General features: G+C 31.5%; 1 protein-coding gene across 1 annotated transcript in view; it reads right to left on the minus strand.

Moving 5' to 3' along the window:
* Positions 1 to 24,634, minus strand: part of LOC139490037 (uncharacterized) — a 100,478-nt gene that overhangs the window by 65,089 nt on the left and 10,755 nt on the right. The window contains exons 8-22 of the mRNA XM_071276889.1: positions 24,138 to 24,342; positions 22,079 to 22,233; positions 20,907 to 21,108; positions 20,438 to 20,616; positions 19,333 to 19,498; positions 17,772 to 17,966; positions 17,221 to 17,394; positions 16,070 to 16,252; positions 15,200 to 15,382; positions 12,120 to 12,371; positions 11,015 to 11,209; positions 9,055 to 9,266; positions 4,423 to 4,681; positions 3,843 to 3,992; positions 2,575 to 2,733 (exon numbers count right to left, since the gene is read on the minus strand). Of these exons, the coding sequence (XP_071132990.1) occupies positions 2,575 to 2,733; positions 3,843 to 3,992; positions 4,423 to 4,681; positions 9,055 to 9,266; positions 11,015 to 11,209; positions 12,120 to 12,371; positions 15,200 to 15,382; positions 16,070 to 16,252; positions 17,221 to 17,394; positions 17,772 to 17,966; positions 19,333 to 19,498; positions 20,438 to 20,616; positions 20,907 to 21,108; positions 22,079 to 22,233; positions 24,138 to 24,342 (2,869 nt within the window). The remainder of the gene's footprint in view (positions 1 to 2,574; positions 2,734 to 3,842; positions 3,993 to 4,422; positions 4,682 to 9,054; positions 9,267 to 11,014; positions 11,210 to 12,119; positions 12,372 to 15,199; positions 15,383 to 16,069; positions 16,253 to 17,220; positions 17,395 to 17,771; positions 17,967 to 19,332; positions 19,499 to 20,437; positions 20,617 to 20,906; positions 21,109 to 22,078; positions 22,234 to 24,137; positions 24,343 to 24,634) is intronic.

Raw genomic sequence — 24,634 nt, forward strand, 5'->3', positions numbered from 1 at the left:
TACCCACTGTTCGATAAATGTAAAACAAATCTAATAAACCTGCATGAATGATTTCTTAACTAACCGCTAGAAAAAAATGTGATTACTTCTTTTTACTTTTCAGTAAACCCAACATTTGCAATTTTAGATTTGCATTTTTTATCGTAAGCTACCGTCAAATTCAAATTGACATGTTGTAACCAAGGAGCCGCCATGTTGACTTGCTGAAATCAGTAAATGTGCGAATATTGCAATAGAACAGAAAACAAGCAATACCTACCTCAATACTTTATTTTAATGCAATTATATCCGAGTTTAGAAGGTAAACGCAATAGAAAAACCTTCAGCTTTGACGTTTTCATTCGTATGACGTCAGGTTTTGAAATGACGTTAATGCGCAAAAATCGTTACTGGAATTTCGCGGAATTTTAATTTGTTTTGTTTTTGTCCATTTTTCCGTTCTCTAATGTGGATATTCTTTTTGTTATGCATCAGAATCAGAATAAATGTTCTGTAGGGTTTTATTCAATTGTAATTGTTAACACAGGGAAATCCACAACCGTTTACACATAGGTTACGATACATGTGGATTTACGTGGGAGGCATATTTAAACAGCCATTTGTGTACATCTTGGAGTCTGCGCTAAGTATAGATATATCGAGAATTTTATCACGGTGTTGTTTACAAAGCGAAAGAAGCACGTCATATTAGAATTCTGAATAAATCATGATTTAACTGTCCCTTTGAGCAGAAAGAGAAAGCATATTATTTATCAATACCTCCATCGTTTTTATTTGCATTCAATGTCATTGTCGAAAAAGATAAAAACAGAAATATGCCACATTATTGTTAAGTGAACAGCTGCAGCACACCATTTTCAATTTTATACATTTATAGCATGGTAGATACATAACGAAAATTAAAAAAAAAACAATAATACTAGTTTTCAAGTTAATCATAAAGTCACTTTGCTACCCAGTTTAAGTCATTGTAAAACACTGTAACCTTTCTATCACATGTCTATATATAGGTATACCAATTCATGGTATGGATCTTATCATGTTATATGTAAACTTTTGATAAGAAGAGTACACACACTGAATTAAAAAAAGGATAAGGTCAAGGTCATGTAAAGGTTTTAATAAAGACATGCACATATCCAAACAATACAATACATAATTTAGTTATCCTATTGCTTAAAGTTTCTGATAATTTGAACTTATCAGTGACGATTGAATTTTAAACATGTGGTCATGATCCTGTCAATCATGTCAATATATATAAAAAGATGTATTACGAGTGCCAATGAGAAACTCTCTATCCAAGTCAAAACATTTCAGAGGTAAAATGTCAGTGAACTAACATTTGATTTTTATTTTTGAAAAAGCAGAAAAGGGCGGGTGAAATAAATTTAAAAAAAAAAGGCTTGATCCTTTTTATTTGTTTCAAAATTACATAATGTGCCATTTCACTTTGCTGCTTTAAAACATTTTATGGATCGTGCGTTTGTTCAAAATATATGAATTCAATGTCTAAACAGAATGAATTTCCTGTTTCATTAGTGAATGAAATGTAATAAAAAAAAAAGAAAAGACATATTTATTCTTAATTTTCTTGCTTTTAGGTTTTTATTTGTCTCTAAAAGTATTTATCAGGAATAAACACATCGTGCCACTATATGATCCAATTGCAGCCTACCGTCCAAAACTAGTGAAATAAGTTGATTGAAATTTTTCAAGATTTGCTGCTTATTTGAACATGTATTACACAAACACTTTTTTATTTATTGGATCAATCGTGTATTGGTGAGTTGACAGGAATTTTATCTTTTGATTAAATTGTATTCTTTTCCTGTCTTTTTTAATGAAATATAAACTTCGGTACCAACATTTTTTTTACGTTCAGCCTAGTCCAGAATACTATTCATGTCATGTATTGAAAAAGTACATTTACGAACGAGCCATTTAGCTTCAAAATAGGAGTACTTTTTTTTAGTAAGGAAATTATTAAGTGTTTCAATGCTATAACACATTTTATTTTCGAATTTATATACGGTATTTTGAAAATCACGAATGGAAACAGTATTTTATCATTTCTGTAAGTTAACACACAAACATTATTTCAGTCTCTTATGACAGGATGATTGGTACAATTCAGAACATCAAATGACACAAAGAAACTGAATTTAGAAAGTATGTATTTCAAAACCAAAATAAATACAAACTCATTTTGATATTTCAGCAATGCCAAGCTATAGTTATAGACAGAAAACTATCAGACTGAGTGTAACTGTGTATAACAATAATAGTCTGCCTGTTCTACAAAAGATCTATTTAGGGGTGATGATTTCTTGGGAGCACTTTTTATATTTGCCAGACACCAACATGTACTTCCTATGAATCTTTACTGTGAACTCTGAATGAGCTATGCTGTGCGTCCCATAGCGTGTTGTTGTGTTGCAATTGTTGCCCTTGGATAGATTAATGTTTGAATCGACTGGAGGCATTGGTACTGTTCGTTTATCTAAGTGAATGGAAATAATTAAGAAATCGGACATTTACATTTTATTTAACTCCTTTTCGAATAAAATATACCTTTACAACCATTGATGTCTGAAATACCATTTTTCCCTGCTGTATTGCCACAATTCGGACAAGGCTGACAGTAAGTTTTGTTTACCCAGAAACGATCTTCTGGACATGGTATGCAGGTAGGTAAACCATCAACAGAAATAAATCCGGCTGGACATACAGCTAAAAAAAATGAACTCTATTATCACCTATCACAATTGTAGAGCTTGGTTTTTATGGTATCAAACTTTAAGATGTCAAAGCAAAATCAAAGTTTAAATTTTAAAAAGTTTCTCACAACAATCTTTTAAATGATTACGTGATACTTTGATAATTAACTTGAAGTAGCTTTAAACTTGTCACAGGTTAAGAAAACTAGCATTGCATATTTAACTGTGGGTAATACCAGCCACTGAAGCTTGTGATAAATTCTTAGGCAATAACAATTAATAATTTAGTTGACATTTGTTTGAAAACTAACAAAGTTACTTATACTTAAGCTGAAATTACAGTGAAAAGAGTCAATATATACGAGATCATCTCACTTTTTTGCATGTCCTTTGGTCACGCAGATTATTCTAATATATTTTTCTTGCTGAGAATACTGGATATAAACATAGTTCATACTATAAGTTCTTCTTTAATTTTTTTTTATTTTGAAAGTTTTCAGACTGATACACAGATTTGAAACTTTGAACACATGCTCATTTTGGCAATTGAAAACAAAACAAAATGTTCATTATAAGTTGAAATCAGTACCGATATTGTCATGTTACTTTCAAACATGTTGTTTGCCATTGCCCCTAGTACGTGCTCTACCACTAATCGTTTAGCTCTTTTAACAATTTCCATAACTAGTTTCAAAGAAGTTAACGTTGTAATTAACATTTGTAATAAAGCATACGAAAATAATGAAATAAACTATTTTTGGGATGTCGAACATCACCGAAGAGACGTCGATTGTTGAAATGTGCATCTAGTGCAGAAACAAATGGTACCGTTAAAGTTATTAACTATGATGATTAAACCTATGTAACAAGTCTGTAATATGAAGATTTTACATACATTTAACATTATCAATGATACATATTAACTCGGTCAAGGTCGAACAAAACCTGCCAGACAACATGTACACCATGCAATAATTCAATACACCAAATATATTGACCTCTTTCTCATATTTTCTCATAAACAGTCATAACAATGAAACTTGATATTGACCAATGAATCATGAAAATTAGGTCCCTTTTCTAATTAATGGTTGTAAACTAGTTTAGGTAAATCTTTCCCACCTAAACATGTAGTTTTGTCCTCCGATGGAACAGGATTGTCTGAAGGGCACTCCAAACATTCATCTTGACCAAAGTTATTCTGGAACTTTCCATCTGGACATACATTACATTCATCATTATTCCCAGAATATGTTCCTGGAGGACATGGAACTACAAAATAAACCGAAAACCAATAAGAACAATTATTTATTTTATATAACAATGTATAATATTTAAATTTTATAACAGACATGGCTATGACAGAAGATTAGACTTCAAAATAATAACATAATTTCTAAATTTCTATCACTGTAAGATTCAATTTCCAAGCTGCCTGAAATGTAATTTTAGTTAATATAAATGATTGCAATTATTAAAATATGATATGTAGGAAGAAAGAAATATTACTATTTTTTATCATAAAAACCAAATTGAATTAAGGTTTACAGCAAGGAACACATGTCTTGGATAGTTGTTTAGTATCAATACCTTAATATTAATTTCAAATATTACTGAACTTTTAAGCTTTCAAATGGACAGACAATTCAGAAAGGTGTTTAATCCTTGGGGCACAAACCGAATAATGATCAGAAATTCTTACTGCATTTTTGACTACTGTCAATTGTTGTCATTTTCTTGATTCCATTATCACATTGATTTCCACTGGTTATCATCTTATTTGAATAATCTGACGTTAGTCTGACAATAGTTGTGCTGCCATAGTAACACTGTACAATGCCAGTATAATCCAAGAAATCATCCTTGTCAAGCGAGTTCTCTAGTAGAAGTGTACAAGTGTTTTTGTCTGAAATTTTGCTTAAACCAGTTGAAAGCAGTTTAATTGTAAAACTTGTTCTATACTGCAAAACAATAAAAATAATAATAACACCCATAAATAAGGTTTGTATAAATACAAAGCGCTACATGTAACTTAAAATGATATTCCTCATCACTAGTGAAATATCTGTTCTCAGCAAATGATTGGTTAAAATTAATTTGGATAATTAATTTTCTTCTGAATTTTATATTTGAATTACCATGTCTGATGACGTCACATATATAGAACAAAACTTTCTGCAAATCGGTCGACAAATATTATAAGAGATGCCACCTCTATAACTCGTATGATATGATACTTCTTCACTCTCGACAGTTTACTTTTGATTATTTAAAACGATCGACAAGTCTCGCGCTTTAGATATCAACACTTAAAAGTCTTAAGTGGAGAAATATCATAACACACTCGTTCCAGTGATGAAATCTATATGTAAAAACAACAAATGGAAGTTTTACACAAAACGCGCGTCTGGCGTACTAAATTATAATCCTGGTACCTTTGATAACTATTTACACCACTGGGTCGATGCCACTGCTGGTGAGCGTTTCGACCCCGAGGGTATCACCAGCCCAGTAGTCAACACTTCGGTGTTGACATGAATATAAATAATGTGGTCGGTTTTTTTTTTTTAAATTTCCTGTTAACAAAAGTTTAAATTTTTCGAAAAACTAAGGATTTTCTTATTCCAGGCATAGATTTCCTTAGCCGTATTATTAGCTTTTTGAAATTTTGAATCCTCAATGCTCTTCAACTTTGTAATTGTTTGGCTTTATAAATATTTTGATATGAGCGTCACTGATGAGTCTTATGTAGACGAAACGCGCGTCTGGCGTACTAAATTATAATCCTGGTACCTTTGATAACTATTTAACGACCTAGACTGGCTGTACAGCCCTTGCACGGTCGGTGCTATAAAGGGTTGATAAATCAAAGGTTCTGTTAGAACCAATTTCAAAAAAAGACCACAATCAAACATTTACAAACATCGTAGAAGGAGTGTTGTAATTTATCAAACTATGTGACCCACGGCGTGAATGCACGGTGGATGTGAAAATTGCTTACTAGCTTCAGACCAATGTTCCGCATTCAATTTCATAGAAGCAAAGAAAACTTTGACTAAAGATTTCTATCTAAGGTATTTCGGTCGAACAGCCGGACTTGATATTGATATTTAAAAAAAAGATTTTAAAGTGTTCTCTGTTTTATATATACATGTATCTGCTTTAATTATTTTTGAAAATTATTTCATATCATTCTATGCTACCCTATTGTTATTGGATTCCCTCAGTCGAACTTTAAGACGAAATATTACGTTATGAGCCTATGTCATTGATGTTTTAAGGAAAACAGTGAAAACACAGATTATCAATGGTCTTAAAACTGTAGCATGTTTTCTGGCGACATCTTAACACCATTACAGATCAATCTAAGAAAATGTGTTTGTAAACACTAATACTAATCCTTAAATTGATTAAAAGAGCCCGCTGATTTTTTTATGAAATCAAATCACGCAGTTTTTGTCGATGAACGAAAAGAAAAGAAAAGCAATACAGTCAGATCTGTTGTACAGATGTACATTTCATACTTCTACAGTGCTTTGAAAGATGTCATGAAAAGTAAGATAATAATATTCAGGTGTGATAGAAAGACATCTAAATTGGTCCAAGTATTTGAATCAAAAAGAACTGTCTCATATTCTTTTGAGTGTCAACAATGCATGCCTTTTACCAAATTAAATTCGAAAGGGCCTCCTTTGCTCAACTAGGACTGTATCTTCATAAATGGTACATTTTCAGTAAAAGTATTCATTGAATTATAAATAACTCTATACAGAGGTGACTTTCATAGCATGTTAACATATTTGTGATCTTATCCTGCAAATAATTAACTCTAAACTGTTATAGTGTTCAAGATAAAAGACACAAAATGCAGGAAAATATAAACAAGTGAAACTGTGAGCTACTGCTCACTGATGATATCCCCGCCGCAAGTGGATAATATTAATAGTGTAAAAATATGCAAGTGTTCGGTAAACAGGAAGTTGTCGAGTGATGAATCTGAAAACGCATCACACGGTATAGCTGACTTATATAAATCCTGAAACCAAATTGCAGAAATCCTTGTATTGTAGTTCCTGAGAAAAATGTGACGAAAATTTTCAACTTGGCTATCATGTGTAAAATCATACAAGTGTTCGGTAAACAGGAAGTTGTCAAGTAATCAATCTGAAAACGCATCACACGGTATAGCTGACTTAGATAAACCCTGAAACCAAATTTCAGAAATCCTTGTATTGTAGTTCCTGAGAAAAATGCGACGAAAAATATTCATGGGACGGACGGACTGATTGACGGACTGACGGACTGACAGAAGGACAGACAGAGGTAAAACAGTATACCCCCCTTTTTTAAAGCGGGGGTATAAAAATGCTCATTTAAATATAAAAAAGAAGATGTGATATGATTTCCAATGAGACAACTGTCCACAAGAGACCAAAATGACACAGACACTAACAACTATAGGTCATCATACGCCCTTCCACAATGAGTAATGCCCATACCGCATAGTCAGCTATAAAAGGCCCAGAAATGACAATGTAAAACAAACAAAAAAAAGTCATCAACTCGAGTAACGATATTAAGGAAGATTTCGGACATTATGGCTTGATAGAAGATCTTGTCTTGCTGATCATTTGTGTTATTCAAAGTTTTAATTTGTTGCAAGTTGTAAACAAAATTGATATTGAAGGGTTAGATTACAAAAAGGAGTTTCGGTTACATTGATTTGTATATACATTTTGTTTGGCTTATCATGTTGCTGTAAAAAGTCTCAATCCATAATATATGATTTTTAAGATATAATGCAAAAACAGAAAGAAATGGGTAAAACCGTCATTAAAGGACAATAACTCTATCTAATAAGGAGTTGTCTGACGATTCTTGTCATGTTTATATATATGTAGAAGTCGTTTCATAATTTTGACATCAATGACAATAGCTAATAATTAGGAACATTGTTTACCCTATTCTATTCATACCGTTCTATTTTTAACCATTTCAGTCATCTCGATTGACAACTGGGGTCATCGTACACATTTTACCCAAAAACGATTTTGGCAAGGTCATGATTTGGTTAAATATGGCCCAATTGTTTTAAAGGAGAAGATTTCTGTAAATGCTAACGGACGAAGACGACATAAGACAGACGGTGGATGACGAACGCCACATGTTGAGAGACGACGGACACCATTTGGGAAAAAAAACTCACTTGGTATGTTGGCCAAATGAGTATACTTTAGGCTTTAAAGAGCCTGTGTCGACACATACAACTGTTTTGTTAAAATCATTAACAAGTCGGACATCATTTTTGAGAGTTAACTGACAATTACAGTTTATTATAGTTTAAAGACAATGGGCAAACAGAATTATTATAATTATCTTTAAAAGGGAAATAACCCTAATTAGGAGTCAACTGAAGATTTCGAACATGATGGCTTATTTTAAGATCTTACATTGCTGATGAATTATTGCTTTTTTGGTTTCCATGTAGCTATTATTACAGTTATTTTAGTTTTCTACATAAAAGGAAAAAAATAAAAATTTGGAAAAAAATCTCACTAAAGGTGGTACCAAACACCTTGATTAAAATTAATGTGCCTCGTTTGATTTAAATAAAATTTTGACAAAATATTTACTTTGACCCTTTGAAAAACAAAGTTGGATATATAGCAGTTTGACATATACTAATTTTGTTTTAATATCGAAATATAATTTGGAACAATTTTATAATTATTTGCATTGAAAGGTTAATGTGTTCTCATGCACACACTATTTGAACAAATTGAAAACAGACCAATCGAATACAATCTACAAAAAAATGGTCAGTACCTTTATGTGTTATCTATAATCTGCTATATATATATATATATATATATATATATATATGCACTAGTATTTGCAAACATTCCTTTTTATAAAATACTTTTTTCAATTACATAGATTTTATATAAAGATGAACCTTAGTATTTAACGTTTTTGCGATCAACGAATTGATCATCTAGAATAATTCTTTTAAACGGAAAAATAACAAACTGGCTATAGGTGTATTTTAATTGCAGCTTTGTGAAAGACCTCTTTTTTAGTGAAAATAAGTCTTCAGTTTAAACAACAACTTATCTTAATAAATGTTTACTTTTCTCACTTATTCAGGTTCAAATCAATGATCTTGTAATACAACTGTCTGTGACTTGTCATCATGGTCATAGTATTTGTTTTGATAGATTTTATTTATCAATAATATACATGATATAGAAAAAGAGTTTGTTAAACTATGTTCATAATTTAAGAGGCAATGATATATTATATTACGAACGTTACATGTAATTAAAAATCTTACATCAAATCCTGTAGTCGTAGTCTGAGTTTTTGTAATTACTACTGGACCAGCAGATACAAACGCATTATTACATGTGTTGAAAATCTCATTCATTAAAGATGCATTGTTTGTTCGGATTTTATCCTCATGACCTGCTTTACAGTCTTTAGCAAAATGTCCATAAGAATTATAGACCACTTGTAGCTCTATGATGTAGGATGGTTCATCATACTCTGAAATAAATATGTTATGTCAAATACTGGTATAATTCATACAAACGATATATTCACTTCTTTTCTATTCAAGTTTATATCAATTTCATCTTATAATTTCTAGTGACTCATATCCTGATCATAACCGTCATAAACGTATATACCAATAGCTTGTATTTTACTAAATGAAGTTAAGGCAGAACATAGATAGACTATTATATATATTGAATACAGAAAGTGGTTAAATAGGAGGAACTACAAAACTGTCGTGTCAGCCAGAGCTTTGACACCAGGAATTAATTCAGGACATGTTTTCTATAAATAAATGTTTGTTAAAATCAAAACACTATATATTTTATTATCTCTCATACAGATGTATCAAAGGATGTGAATTCTTTACCACAAAATAAGTCTTAACCACAAATTTGAAAAGAGAAAAGTGAATTAATATTATAACTATTGGTCCTATTTCTGTGAAATTCGAAAACAAAAAGATGCTTCTCAAAATTAGTGATTTTTAACAAAAATACGATATTACCAAACAAAACTTTACATGTTATAGAAATATTAAGAATCAATTCTCCTACCAAGTCAGGAATATGGCAGTGGTTATCCATTGGTTTGATAAGTTTGAGCCTTTGATTTTGCCATTTGATAAGGGACTTTCCATTTTCAATTTCCAAGGTATTTTTGTTATATTACTCTTTCCCACTTGAATAGTTATCAATTGTTTCTGAAAATCTAGTACAAAACATGTTCTAAAATTTCCGGTTATTTCATATTAATTTCCAAATTGTTATTTAAGGGGTCTATGCAAAAGTTAACATTTGTTCAAAATGCACTTAAATGATTTATCATCAATATCTTAAAGAGGAAACTATGCACTTTTATGCTATCTTTACATCTTTTCGTCATTAATAAAAGACTATATCTCTATTTTTTTAGCCATTTTCACATTTCTTGAGCAGTGTGAGAAAAAATTATTCCTCACTAGTGAAATATCTATGCTTGGCAAATGATAAGTCGGAATTTGATTATGACGTAGAAATTTTTTGCTTTTCTCGAAGTTTCCTATTGTGACGTCATGAAAAACTTGCATAAAAACAATTTTCATTACAAATACAAAGTAAGGTTATTCATTTCAAATCATAAAGAAAGATATTCTATTTGTGTTGATGTTTTCATAACATATTGTTATGGTAACTCAAATAAGAAAAGGACATATTTACAAGATTTCTAAATATTGTATTTAGATAAATGTTTGCAGTTTTTCATTCAACATTGTTAAAGGTAAGCAACATAAATATAACTGAACATGTAACGCATCTAGATCAAGATTTAAATTCGAAACTGAAGTAAACAATGTGTCTTAATAGATGAAGTAACATAAACTTACAAATATTTCCGGGTATGACACTATTTCATACTCACAGTTTTACCTTTCCAGTTCAGTGAACCGTGACATTTTACTCAAACCTTAAACCACAGGTTTAACCTACCAGACTTCCATATTCTGTGAGCTTTCAAATAAGGTTCCTACACTTTTTTTGCATACATATTAAAATAGTTGACTTAATGTTGAAATTGTGTACTAAGTTTTACGTTTAATGTGATCAGACAATTTACCTAACACTAAAACTTTAATCCAATGTATTTGTGATGCAAAAGAGACAAAACCTGTGTAATTCTAAAAACATAAGTGACAATTCAGTTTTTTCAATGATTTCTACATGAACTATATTTGAGGTAATTATCTTCTATTGTTATACTTATGCATGTATCCGGAGGTAAAGCTGGCATCCACATGTTTTGTCCTGTGCAGTCATATGTCTTTGTTGTGTTACCATCAAAGAACACGTATCCACTGTTACATGAAACTGTACAGCTGATGTTGCCCGAAGTACAGGTCACAGGTGCAGCATTTGGTACACTTACTGGGAAAGACTCTTTAAAACATGCATCGGCTGGGGAAAAAGATGCAAGATTCATATTATCGGTTTAAAGCTTTATTATACTTTTTGAATGATTTACATCATCTTCCAAGCTCGTACATGAGTCATATGTGAAAAAAGTTTCTCTCTTGTAAATTGATACCATGGCTTTGAAGAACAATTTTCAACTGTTATTCCATTTTACGACACATGGGATCACCACCTGACATTTTTTAAATTTAGTAAAAATGTCTTCTGTAGGTCCCAAGACTGATTTCATAAAACAGCTCTGAACTATGTGCATCTTGTGGTACAATAATATCTCAGCATTTATTGAATAATTATACATTTTATTTTAAGGATATGAAGTTATTCTCTGAATTCAACTATTTTGAACTCATAAAGGTTTTTCGCTACTAACAACAAGTGTGTTCTTTTTGAAACAGTCACTGAACCTTGAAAACAAGGTCAAGGACAGTGAACATACTACAGACGGACATTTCGTATCGTAACATAAGGTATCTGCATACAAGGTATGAAGCATCAAGATCTTTTTATGCTTGTAAATAGTCAACGGCGTCTCCATCACCGCCAAATCTTTTCATATAGTAGTTTAAGCGAGGGTTTCAAAATACAAAATATTGGTTATCTTGGCGAGGTTCTGAAAGAAAATCAAGGAACTATCTCTGACACTAGAATAATAATTAATATGAATATTTAAACACTCTCTCCAAATGAAAAAAAAAATCATATTCTAGATTATAAATTATTGAACTTGTCCAATGTATCTTCATACATATTTTAAGCGAATATGAGGTGAAATGAAGAACTTTTCTTTGTGACAAATTAATAAGAAAATTTTTGAAACTTTGTTGTATGAGGCACAACAACTATAAAGAATTTCCTTTTATTGGTGGTGAGAGTATCTTAAACTATGTTTTACCTTTAGTTTCTACAAAGAATGAACATTGATACTCAGTTTCCGACTTATAAGTTGCAGTGACAACTACTTTCTTCTGTTCTACCATTGATGTATAATCAAAGGTCAATAATTCTTCAGGACTATATGTGAAGGTTAAATCAGAATCTGAAGGTGTAACAGACACAACATCACTAACATTGAAGATTTCTCCAGCTGCTGAGTGTATGTAAATTGTTTTATTAAGTGGGCATGTCAAATGATATCCCGTGTTACCTAAAATAACAAGAATATTCTTTATAAGTTCTTATTATGATTGGACTACTAAAAATTGTGCATCATATTTAAATTTCTTTGTCCTTTATAAATTTAAACTGACATATAATATGTAAGAAGATCATTATTTACCAATCATATCCAACCTTACAAAAATGGTATCATTATGTTTCTGGCATAATTGTCTAAAAGAGAAATGTATATCTTATTCATTAACTTAGTGTTAATTAGTTTATTCAAGTCAAAAGTTTTACCATCTTACTTCACAACAAAACAATAATGTATCTCAAAAAGCACAAATTAAGAAACGGAATACTTTACAAGCAAAAATCAAAGCTGCTAGCACACTTTAGGCTTTTTCAACAGTTATCTCCTAAAATTACTGGAAATGTACATATAATAAAGTGCATAGATACAACTCCTCCAGACTTCTTTCTATCATATAAATTATAGTTACGTTAGGTATAAAATGAACTTTTTGCAAGTCAATGACAGATTTATTATCGAAAGGTTACTTTTAAGCCATTATCTTTGTCTAACGTCCTTTACTTTCTTTTCTGTTATTTAACAGGAACAAAATTCAAACTTAATTTGCAACGTCTTGTTATACATATTTATATACAAAATACCATCTGTACCCTAAAAATAAACATTAATTTCTGTTTACAAAGGCAACTTTTCTACATAAATTCCTCAACTTTAACAAAAACTAGAACAATAGCTTCAACTTATAATGATAAGAAAACTAAATGAATGATGAAATGAGCACTAATATGGATGAATCATGTACTATACTGATGGGTTCACCCAAATGATATAATACAGAATTGTAGCACATGATCACTTAAGAAAAAAACGTATTGGTCCATAAGTTTACACGGGCAATTAACTTCTGAATGAGATAGTCATTTTAACAAGTTTTGACCATAATGAGAAGCATAACATGCATGTTAATCTATTTTGTTACCTGATATGCAAACTAAACCGTGTTTGGTAATGACTTTTAACAACAATATTCAAAAGTCTGCCCTAGTACATTTTCACATTGACGATCACTGTTCCATTAACCTCGATTGAAACTTAAGTACATAAACGTTAAGGATAAATACGGTTAAATATGTGATCAGTTCTTCTTGTGTACTTTTTTGCTAGGTAAAATAGGTTTTAATTGGATTTGTAGGTATTCATGATTTAAATAGTAAAATTGAAATCCATACTTATATCAATTTTGTTAAAAATATTAACTTGAAAACTGAAAAATTCCTCAAAGTTGTCATGCTACTAAGCAACTATGATTAGGACGTTTATAAGTTTATTAACAAATATAATAGTTTACATCTGAAAACGAAAAATAAGTCTTATTACTTATCATTCGAGTTGTCTCTGAAAACTTTCCCTGTTGTATCAAATCTAATGTTTTATATGAATTCGAGTTCCGATGTTCCTTTTGTGTTAATTAATGAAATAAACCTCAGAAACAAAAGAAATGATAGGTCAAAACTTAGGACAACGCAATTCAAAAAACTGCTGAAAGCATTTTTGAGTTATTGTCCGTTAATCGTAACAACCCCCTTAAAGAATCAAACCCCATAACTCGGAAAACGTAAAGTATAAAACTTATCAAAATCGAAAAGGAGCTCAGGCAATATATATAATCAATTCAAAAAAGTTTCTTGCAATTTAGTGGAAATGTTTTTGAGTAATTGTGCGAAACTAAAAAAAAATGTTTTGTTATACATGTAAAAAACCCCAGACTTGAAAAAGGAATATCTAAAATTTATAAAAAAAATGAATACAATGGAATACGAAAACTATCAATACATGTTCTTTGTCATATATGCCAGGGTTTCATCAATCGACACATACATTGTATCATGGTGATACTCGGGTCGATATGGTAACAACTATAATAATCCTCAAATCTATAATACACAATATTATAATCGTATCGAGCTTTGAGACTTTGTCCCCACAAATTTGAGCAAGCTAGACACATTTTAATATCATTTTGATTTTTTCTACTTTTGTATTTTAACATGTTGAGGGCATGTAAACAATCAAGGTTATCATCCTTTTATCAAAAGAGAGATATTTCATCTTATAGATTCTGTTGACTTATGTCCCACTTAGGATGAAGAGGATGTATAAGCAGCTTACTTTGTACTGTTGACTGACAGAAGCTTAAATTCAGATAAGTGCTATACTTCTTTCGAAGTGAGTAATGTGAGAAAAATTAAAATACTTTTTATAGATATATTACAACCATACTTCAATAACCAAGTTGAATTTTTTTTTAACATGAACATTTAATTTATACCACGGAGAAAGTTAAGAATTTCTTTTTAATAAAATATATTTTTATACAAAATGAAAGCACAGCTGATCTTTGGACGACAAAAATTAATCTGATGTTTTACTGTTCTGCTGTCAGTCAAGTAATCTTTGTGAAAGTTAATTTTGTGGAACTTATTGGCAAGATGCACATGTTAATAAACCTTGTAAATTAACACAAACATGTTTTCAAAAGATAGCGGAAGAGATCGAGAATGATGAAATATGTATTTTAACAAATCGGTAAATTATAACTTGAATTTTCTTACCTAAAATTTGAGATGGTCAAAATGTGTCATATTATATTTAGCGTATCGGAGAAAATCCTAAATTTTTTCATTGTCTGTCATTTCTCGTTACATTCAAATGGACCTTTTAACATAAATTCTAAACAAAGTAGAACTGCATATTTGACTAATTACAAAAAAGATTGCGGAACAACAGTTTAGATCAAGTTTCATCCTGAGAACATATCATAAAACGGGTCTATAACTTACTAAAACAAGTTACATCTGGTAAAAAGTGTCCACCACTCTCGCACTTCAAAACCATCACTCGCGTGTTGGTCCCATTAATGTGAAATCCTCTGTCACAAGTTAAAGTTATTGTCCCCTCAAATTTCTGTGCATTTCGAGGGTACCAATTTCCGTTTGGTGTTCTAGGTATTGGACACCATATCCCTGAAAACATAAGATAAATATTAAAACTTAATATGTTGAAAAAAATTATGTTTAAAAAATAAAAATACCAAGTGGACCAGAAACATGAGTAATACTCAAAAGCAGGCTAAACAGACAACCTAGTTAAGAAGATAAGGGAAAGCATTTAAATAACAAACAAGAGTTTACAAAACATTGCACAGTAAAAAAAATGTAGACATAATAAGCTCCATGACTGCGACCGTGATATAAGCTATAATTACCATTTTCTTTTAAAGTGTCACCGGTTTTAGCTATATTTTAGTCGCAGTAATAGAAACCAACAGCTGCTGTAAATTAACAAATTCTGTCGTTGAAACAAAAAACCATTATGTTTTAAAAAATACTGATACATGAGAAAATATCAATTTGACCAATATTGCTGCATTTATTTCTTCGAGAGATATTCTTCAGAATGATGTGTGTTAATTACGTACAGATCATTTCACTCAGACTAGTTTATGGGGCTTTAAAACTTTTTCCTCATTTCCCTATATTATATGTACAATGTATGCGTGGAATTCTATATTCATACGTAACACAGTTAACCTGTGAGATGTGCTTGATGCAATAAGAATCGACTAAAAATTTTAAGATGAAGAAAGGCATTTTATACACAATAATTTTTAATTAGATTTTTGTCCATAGACATAATAGAAGAGAACTTACTTTCACAAGAAGGAGGAACATGAGACCACTTTCCACCAGTCTGACAATATGTAGTTACATGTCCATACGTTTCATAGCCAGGATCACAAACATACTGGACAACAGAGGCAAAATCTCTCCCATCTCCAGTCAGTATTTTTATTGTGCCATGTATAGGTTTTGAAAGAGAAACACACCTAGAAGCTTATAAAATAAATAAATATATCATTGTTTCAAAACATATTAACAAATTAAATGCAGTGTACTTCAATTAGACTGCAACTTCATGGAAATAGAAATCATCATCAAGGGTTTTTTTATAATCAGAGGAAAGAGGAGAGCAGCCAGATATGTCACTAATAGATATCATAACACATCATCTGTTAGTGACATACTTAACCAGCTAGAATGGAAACCCCTCGAAGACCGAAGGAGGATATGTCGGCTTACAATGATATATAAACTTGCCAACGGGATGGTGAAAGTTGACAACACTTATACTCTCATTCCACCAGATAGACTATCCAGAAACATCAACACTAATGGATGCCAAGTACCATCTTGCAGGACCGAAGTGCGGAAGGAATCTTTTTACCCAAGGACAATACGAGACTAGAATGCCCTACCCTTTACTGCCATCAATGCAGGTAGACTTGAATGCTTCAAGGCTTACCTACTTGAGATGAACTAGATCAACTCCAAGATGTTTTTAAATTCACTGTATATATGATGTATAGCACAATTTCAAATCAATTAAATACTTATTTCTTGTCTAAATTTTAAATGCGCATCCAAAAATGGCAAAATAATCATCTTATTAATGGTGGCCGCGTATTGTTAGAAGGTCAGATCCAAATTTAGATGCGTGTTTCTCTTGAAAATACCAGGCCCCTTCTCATATTTTGTTTTAGGAAAGTGATTTTCTTATTCAAAGGATGGAGCAAAGAATTTGGTGGAAAGGTAAAAAATCTAAACTTTGCAAAATTGCCTCAACATTATATTGCTGAATCCCTAAATTATATATCCCAATACACTTGACATATTGAAAAAATGTACCATAATCTCTTGTGATAGGAATGTCTTGGATATGAACTTTAATTACATGGCAATAAGTACCAAACATATTTAACCGAGTTAAAAAAAACACAAACGAGTTATTGATGAAATTTTACCTGTACATTTTGGTTCGTCTTCCCAGTTTCCGTCCTGCAGACATTTAATGACTGGTTCCCCGTTCATAGTAAAGCCATCATTACATTTGTATGTAACATTATTGCCAACCTTGACACCAGATGACTCAACAATGTATCCGTTATCTACTGCTGGGGGGATTGGACAATATGTAACTACAATATAATGATTTATGCTACAATCAATGATAACAGATTTGTTGTCAATGTTCTATCCTTGATTCAAAACCTACAGGAAAACTGTATAAAAGTGTAGTGTATAAATTCCTGTAAATCATTTTAAATTTGATAAGAAACTAGAGTTCTAACCTTATCAGGCAAGACTGCTTTAGAAGTTTTATTAAACTACAAGTATTCATACCTTTTTTGTCATATAATCAGGTTTCTATATGTCTTTGGTTTTTAAATGTTTTGATCTTGTGTTACCGGATATATGTAATACATGTAAAGAGCTTCGGATCGAAAAATTTATTTTGAAAAATCATTGATAACTATCAGTTAATAAATCTTATTTCTTTTTATTAATTTCTTACCAATGCAGTTAGGTATCCTTGGTTTATTCCATTCTCCTCCCTTCTGACATCTGATAGAAATGTTGTTAGAATGACCTTCATTCACAAACGAGTAACCTTCATCACAATTAAAATCGACAATATTCCCAAAAGTTGTTTTATACTTTGATTTTGATATAAAATGAGTTTCTGGTGATACAGCGAACTTCTGGCAGTCTAAAAAGCAAAATAAGCTAAAAGATTACAATCACACGAAAAAATACATAAGTTACCTGTGCCCTGTCTATGTAGACAGTAAAGCAAATGTAAATTACACGACGGATGCCACATGTGGAGCAGGATCTGGGTATCCTTCCGGAGTACCTAAGATCACCCCCAGATTTTGGTGGGGTTTGTGGTGCTTAGTCTTAAGTTGTCTATGTTGTGTGTTGTATACTTTCATTTCTGTCTTTCAGTCTTTTTTTGTTTTAAGCCATAGCGTTGTCAGTTTGTTTTTAATCTATGAGTTTGAATTTCCCTTTTGTATTTTTCGCCTCTCTTAAACATGTACAAAACCTGCACAAAACAGGAAAATCTTATCTAAAAAGAATGATTGATATGTGTACGCTTTTTAAACTTGATCATGTTGATGAAATTGAGCCGATGAAAAAGAAAAATGTATCATCAACTATTTTTATTTGATTTTGACTAGATGTTAAAACTGATAATTCAAAAATTGGGTAACGACACTGTGTTATTCGAATTTACTTTTCTGTTCCAAAATCGTCCGATCAATTTTTATTTTGGGGGAGAGGCTGTACATGTTTGACGATTAAAATTATGAAGGATCGATTTCGGTGGTTTCCTCTTTTAGCTGTAGTAAATATGCATGTAAGGAGAACGACGACTCTGTCAACTAAGTCAATAGGAAGAAGGTTAAAAATGCACGATATTGTGGTATCAACTGATGTATTCTCACGTCATACGTTTGTGAAGGGGGTATTATTCTCCAATGAAATTGGGGGTTGGCGAGTGTTAAAGTTGTAATCATAACGTTTTCGCTCTTGAGAAGGTTGTTTATCAGTTCTTTAAATTCTGCCAGTAGGGGTGCATATTATTACCTAATTGAATACCGACTGTGTATTATCAAAAAGTTCAGAATCGTTAGCGTATTGTTTTTTTCAAAAGATTAAGAAAGAAAAGGAAACAAATATCACACTATGACTGCGAATCTGAGCAGTGTGTTAACGGGGAAAAGAGTAGCTCGTCGTATAACAAAGGTTATAGTGTCAGTAGTTTGCTTAGATTGGTAATCACAGTAGTTAGAATTATTTTAAAATCACATTCTCACATTTGGTTATTTATCTATGTTAATTTATAAAAATAAATGCAAATATATGAGGTTTGTATAAATGTTTATCCTTCCAACATTTCGATATATCTTCTTCAAATAAGTATCAGAGAAAGCAGTCAGCTTTAAGTGTATTTGTAATATAAAAGCAGAGTGCATGCATTTGTGCTGATATATCGTTTCAAATGTTATGTTTGTCAAGGTCAAAAAATTAAAGAAACACTTTAAAACATTTATACTATGTCAAAGTACCTAAAGAAAATTCAGCTTCAAATCCTTTATCTGTCAGAACATAGTTTGTAGTAAATACCAGTTTGATATATCCATTAGTTGATCTAACTTCAAAATTATTTGTCAGATCAGTAGTCCCTGTGAATCCGTCACCGGTATGCAATGCTTCACTTGTGTCATTGTATACCTGGAATAAAATACATAATAATTATGCTGTTGATGACTTGTTTCCTAAAAGTCAAATAGTTGTCCTTGAATTCACTCATCTGACTGAACGTCAAAATACATTTTCCGTTTTAATTTCATTCTTACAAACCCAGACGCCGCTATAAATTAATTTCAAGATAGAGCTATAAATATTTTTTTCGCTGCTGACGATTTTTAACTATATTAAAACGGATCTATATAATATGATGTGATCACATAATGGTACAAAACTTAACTGATGTATCTTCATTACATGTGACTTCGCTTCATTATCTTTATTTTATACTAGAAATTAATCTTTTTATGAGATTTTAATAGTTGAAACTTCTTTTAATACCTATAATTTCTAAAATAAATTAAAAAAAAAAAAGGTCACAAAAAATTCTAAGTGATTTTAAAATGTTAAAATCTGCGTTTACACAAATAACAATTATCAAAAAAAGGTATCATTAAATCAGTACTTAACCCTCTGGTGCTGATATACAATCTCATTAATCTGAAATCTTTCAGATTTGTATTCCCAAATCAAGTTTGTCTACAGCAAAATTTTGCACAATTTGGGTTTCTCTTTAGTGACCCTCAACAGCGTTATTGATTTGGCTTACGATATGTTTTCGATTACACTGCTACGGGATTACGTGTACAGACAAATTAAACGTTTTTACGAATTTTCAATCAATGAAAATGTTTGAGCTGCAATAACGCTGTAAGACATTTAGGATTTAAACACATGTGATGAGTTGTTTTTGCTTCTGATTAATCAACTCATCATCACTCATTGTCTTATTGCAGTCAAGACTTGAAGCCAAATCCCGTTAACATTTTATTGGAAATTGTGATGATGTCTCATTACCAATACTCAACATTTTCATTTATTAGAATTTCAAGATTAAATGCTTTCAAAAACATAAATCTTGACCTTTAGGTAATCTCCTTGTGACTGGATATCAAACTTATTAAATCTGAGAGCCATTGTCCTTGTTTCTGATGTTGGTCGTTGTATAGTCCATGTGCACTCAATATTTTCTGGGTAACCTCCTACAAAATAGCCTGGAGACTGGATGGTTCCCTCTGTTGCCATTTCATGTATACTGCAACCTAAAATATCCAAGAGTACTAGCTGTTATATAAAACTTATATAATATCATCCTCATGGTGATACCTTAAATTATGAATAACATTGATTTGGTGGTTTTTTTTAATTTCATAACATTTTATCAATTTTTAAACTATTAACTGAAGATAACCGTTCAATAGCAGTAAATATACTTTAGATTTTGAAAATATTTTGGATTTTCACTTTATACATGTGTATTTTAAATACAAAAGAACCATTAAGGATAGATCACAAGGTTTTTTTAATGTGAAATACAATTTATCTTGCAAACCTTCCCAGTATTTGATGTATACTCCTTTGGGAAATTGGGCCTCTCCTATTCCAGAAATCAACATCAATCTTATGGACTTGGATTTAGAAATGTAATATTTTGATGTGAAAGCACTGACACCATCTAAGGTTGGGGTTAATGAGATTTCATCCTGATCCCACAAGTACAACTTCGCATCTGTTCCTATGTCCAGATTTTCAAACTGTAAAAAACAACATTCTGCTTTTAAAGCAAGAATGAGTTTACAGTAAACTAATATAAATTTTTGTTAGGAAAGTAAAACGGAAAACATTAATTATGACAGAAGGTAATATATAAAAAGATACGTTTACCACTTACACGTTTAAACTGCATATTGCCAATGTTGCTACATGTATCTTTTGCCGACTATTTTTTGCTGGGCTCTTTTTTAGAGAGAATTGTTAGATATTTTGTTTTATTTGTTTTGTTTTGTTTTGAGGAATAAATTATCTTATTTTGGCAATGTTTTGCATTAATACCATTACTTATTCATGATTGAATGTGAATACATGTTAAACTTTAGGTTGGTGAAACTGGTAATTTTTCTTACAGAAAATTCTAGTCACTCCAACCACGTCAAAAGGTGGATGGGCCGTCAACCCGTAACCTTAGATAGGATCATATTAACAATTGCCGTGACGTCTATTATTCATTTACCAAATATCGTTTCCCTTTCTATAATCAACGTTTCCTAAATAATTATGTACAATAAACGCACTATGAAAAGACAAATCAGTGCCGCTCAAACAAAATGTAAAAAGTCAAATACTAATAACAAATATTTTTTCTTGATTTCAACGCACATCTCATTTAATTCCGTATGTTGTCCTATTATAGATAACATTTGTTTAAATATTATAGTTTATAATGTGTTCAAGGTTGTACTTTGTAGATACAGCTGTTTCAAAAACCACGTCTCTTTTGGGGATATATATGATATTAATAGCAATTTTGTTTTGTGTATGTATTAGTTATCTTTATGATCAAGTGATGCAGTTTTATCGTCCTAGTTGAGTCAAAGGTCCAATGAATATGCATATCTCAATGATGGAATGAGTGTTTCCGTCATAAAATTGCATTTCAAGAAAGAAAATATATTTCTTCATTAAATTTCATATCCCTGTAACATGAACCATCAATACACATTTTACCTCTAACGTAATGATATTTTTCGTACTGGCAGTAATTTTCCATTCAAACACTTTCTCTTTCAGAAGGTATCCAGTATCATAAAGCGGAGATTTTAAATGGTGGACAGAACTTGTTGCTGTCAACATTTGAACATCATTAAATACTTCAGCAACATCTGAAAATATTGATTCATTGTAAAAGAGGGACGAAAGATACCAAAGGGACAGTCAAACTCATAAATCTAAAACAAACTGACAACGCCATGGCTAAAAATGAAAAATACAAACAGAAAAACAATAGAACACATGACACAACATAGAAAACTAAAGAATAAACAACACGAACCCCACCAAAAACTAGGGGTGATCTCAGGTGCTCCGGAAGGGTAATCAGATCCTGCTCCACATGTGGCACCCGTCGTGTTGCTTATGTGATTACAAATCCGGTAAATAGTCTAATTCGGTAGGTCACATTCATGAAAGGGAAGGGGATTGTAGTTACGACGTAAGGAACATATCCGATATCATTTGTGAAACGGTTATTCCATAACGGTCAACCAACTCGTGATGGCGTCCGTAAAATTTACGAAGGGATGATTTCAACTTCACCATTTGGAACTCTTGGTTTTAATAGCTTCCTTGTGAGCAGTAACCCTCTATCGAGAAAATCATGTTAGGAAATGCAAGCACGGGAATATCGTATCAATTGGGAGATATATACTCCGTATGCAGGTGCTGCTGAAATGTTGCTACTTAGAAATGGAAAGTTCACAATTGGAAAGCTGAAATCATCTCTTTTGTCGTAAAGTTTTGTTTTCAACCGACCCTCATTGTCAATTTCTAGATGTAAGTCAAGATACGAAGCCGACTTAACTGTATCTGTAGTATCCTTTATCTCCAATTCGATGGGATAGATGCGTTCCACATAGTCACCAAATTTTGAATTGTTTAGTGAAAAAACGTCATCTATATAGCGGAAAGTAGAGTTAAAGGATATTGCTAACTTCTTATTTTTCTTCCTAAGAAGTTCCTGCATGAAGTCAGACTCATAATAATAAAGAAACAAGTCGGCAAGTAGAGGGGCACAGTTTGTTCCCATTGGGATGCCGACAGTCTGTTGAAAAACACGTCCTCCGAACGTTACAAATATGTTGTCAATCAAGAAATCAAGCATCTTGATAATATCGGTTTCAGATAATTTTTTGTTTGAATCAGAGTGATTCTTTACAAAGTATGATTTATCCCTCCCTAAGACAAGATACTTGTATCCATTCTTTTTTATGAAGCAAAGTCATACCAACTCTTTCAATTTGTTTTTTTAGTTTGGAATGTGGAATACTTGTGTAAAGAGTAGAAAAGTCAAGTAGAAAGTGTTTTGAAATTTAAAAATTATATTTTTATTTATTGTGTCGTCTTTTTTCTTTGGAAGTTGTATATTTAGAGATATAAGATGATTACAAGATTGCAGATATGCCAAATGTTATATTTAAGTTGACACTAAAATGGATTCATTCAAATGTTGGTCAGAGGGGGTTGAATATCACGGATGTATGAACGAACGATTCACAAATACCATGATATAAGTAAGCTGACGAATTAGAGTGTCTGAAAGAAATCTTGAGAGAACTACATTTAGAGGTTTCCATTTTTGTTAATAAGTTGGTTTGTTTTCCTCAGAACTTTTAGATTTGTTTTCCCCATAAACAATTATTTTATTACATACAAACTCATTAATGATAGAAAACTCAATTACACTTTTTAAAATTTCTTCAAATTGCGGCTGTGCTTGGTCGAGGATGCCGTTCAAGTTTTTCGTCTCATCTTCTTTCAAAACCTCTTTTTAATCTTGGATTTTTATAATGGAATAGGCTATGACTTTATTGTGCATGGCTTCCTGACTGTAGTGGTATGATACAGTAATGCGTATATTGCATTATTCTCACTATGCTGAAGACCCATTGGTGGAATCTTTTCTGCTGTTTGGTAGGATTGTTGTCTCTTTGACACATTCCTATTTCAATACTAAATTTTGTTATAATAAGAGATTTTAACAGATATTACTTATGTCTTACTCACAAACCTGTTGTCCAGAGAATTCTGAACCCTCCAGAGTGTATTACTGTGCTATCTGTCACCAGTCTAATATTTAACACATTGTCTGAGGAATAATAAACTGGCTGAGTATCAACTGTGCCTGTCAACTCGGCCAAGAAAATCTCTCCTTCTATTCCACCAGTCCTTAATTCCATAACATCAGCATTTTTCTCAATGTTAAACGATTTTATCTGCGAAAGGTTTGATATTCATAGATTATCGATATTGATTTTCCGTTTGAATCGGTACGGCGAAAGTGAGAAAAGCAATCGAGTTGAGATGACCAATGTTAATATATTTATCGCTAGTTTAATTTCATTGACAGCGCACCAGCTCCTTTAGTTTTTAGTGATATTTTTTCATATCACTCGATTCCGCTGAGAAACGAAATTATCATTCAGTAAGATTTCCTAAGAGCGATGATTCATAATATCACTAGTAAGTCATCCTCTTAACCAGAGCCAAAATTTGTTGTAAACAAGA

Source organism: Mytilus edulis, chromosome 9 (genome assembly GCF_963676685.1).
Source record: "Mytilus edulis chromosome 9, xbMytEdul2.2, whole genome shotgun sequence".
Classification (NCBI taxonomy): domain Eukaryota; kingdom Metazoa; phylum Mollusca; class Bivalvia; order Mytilida; family Mytilidae; genus Mytilus; species Mytilus edulis.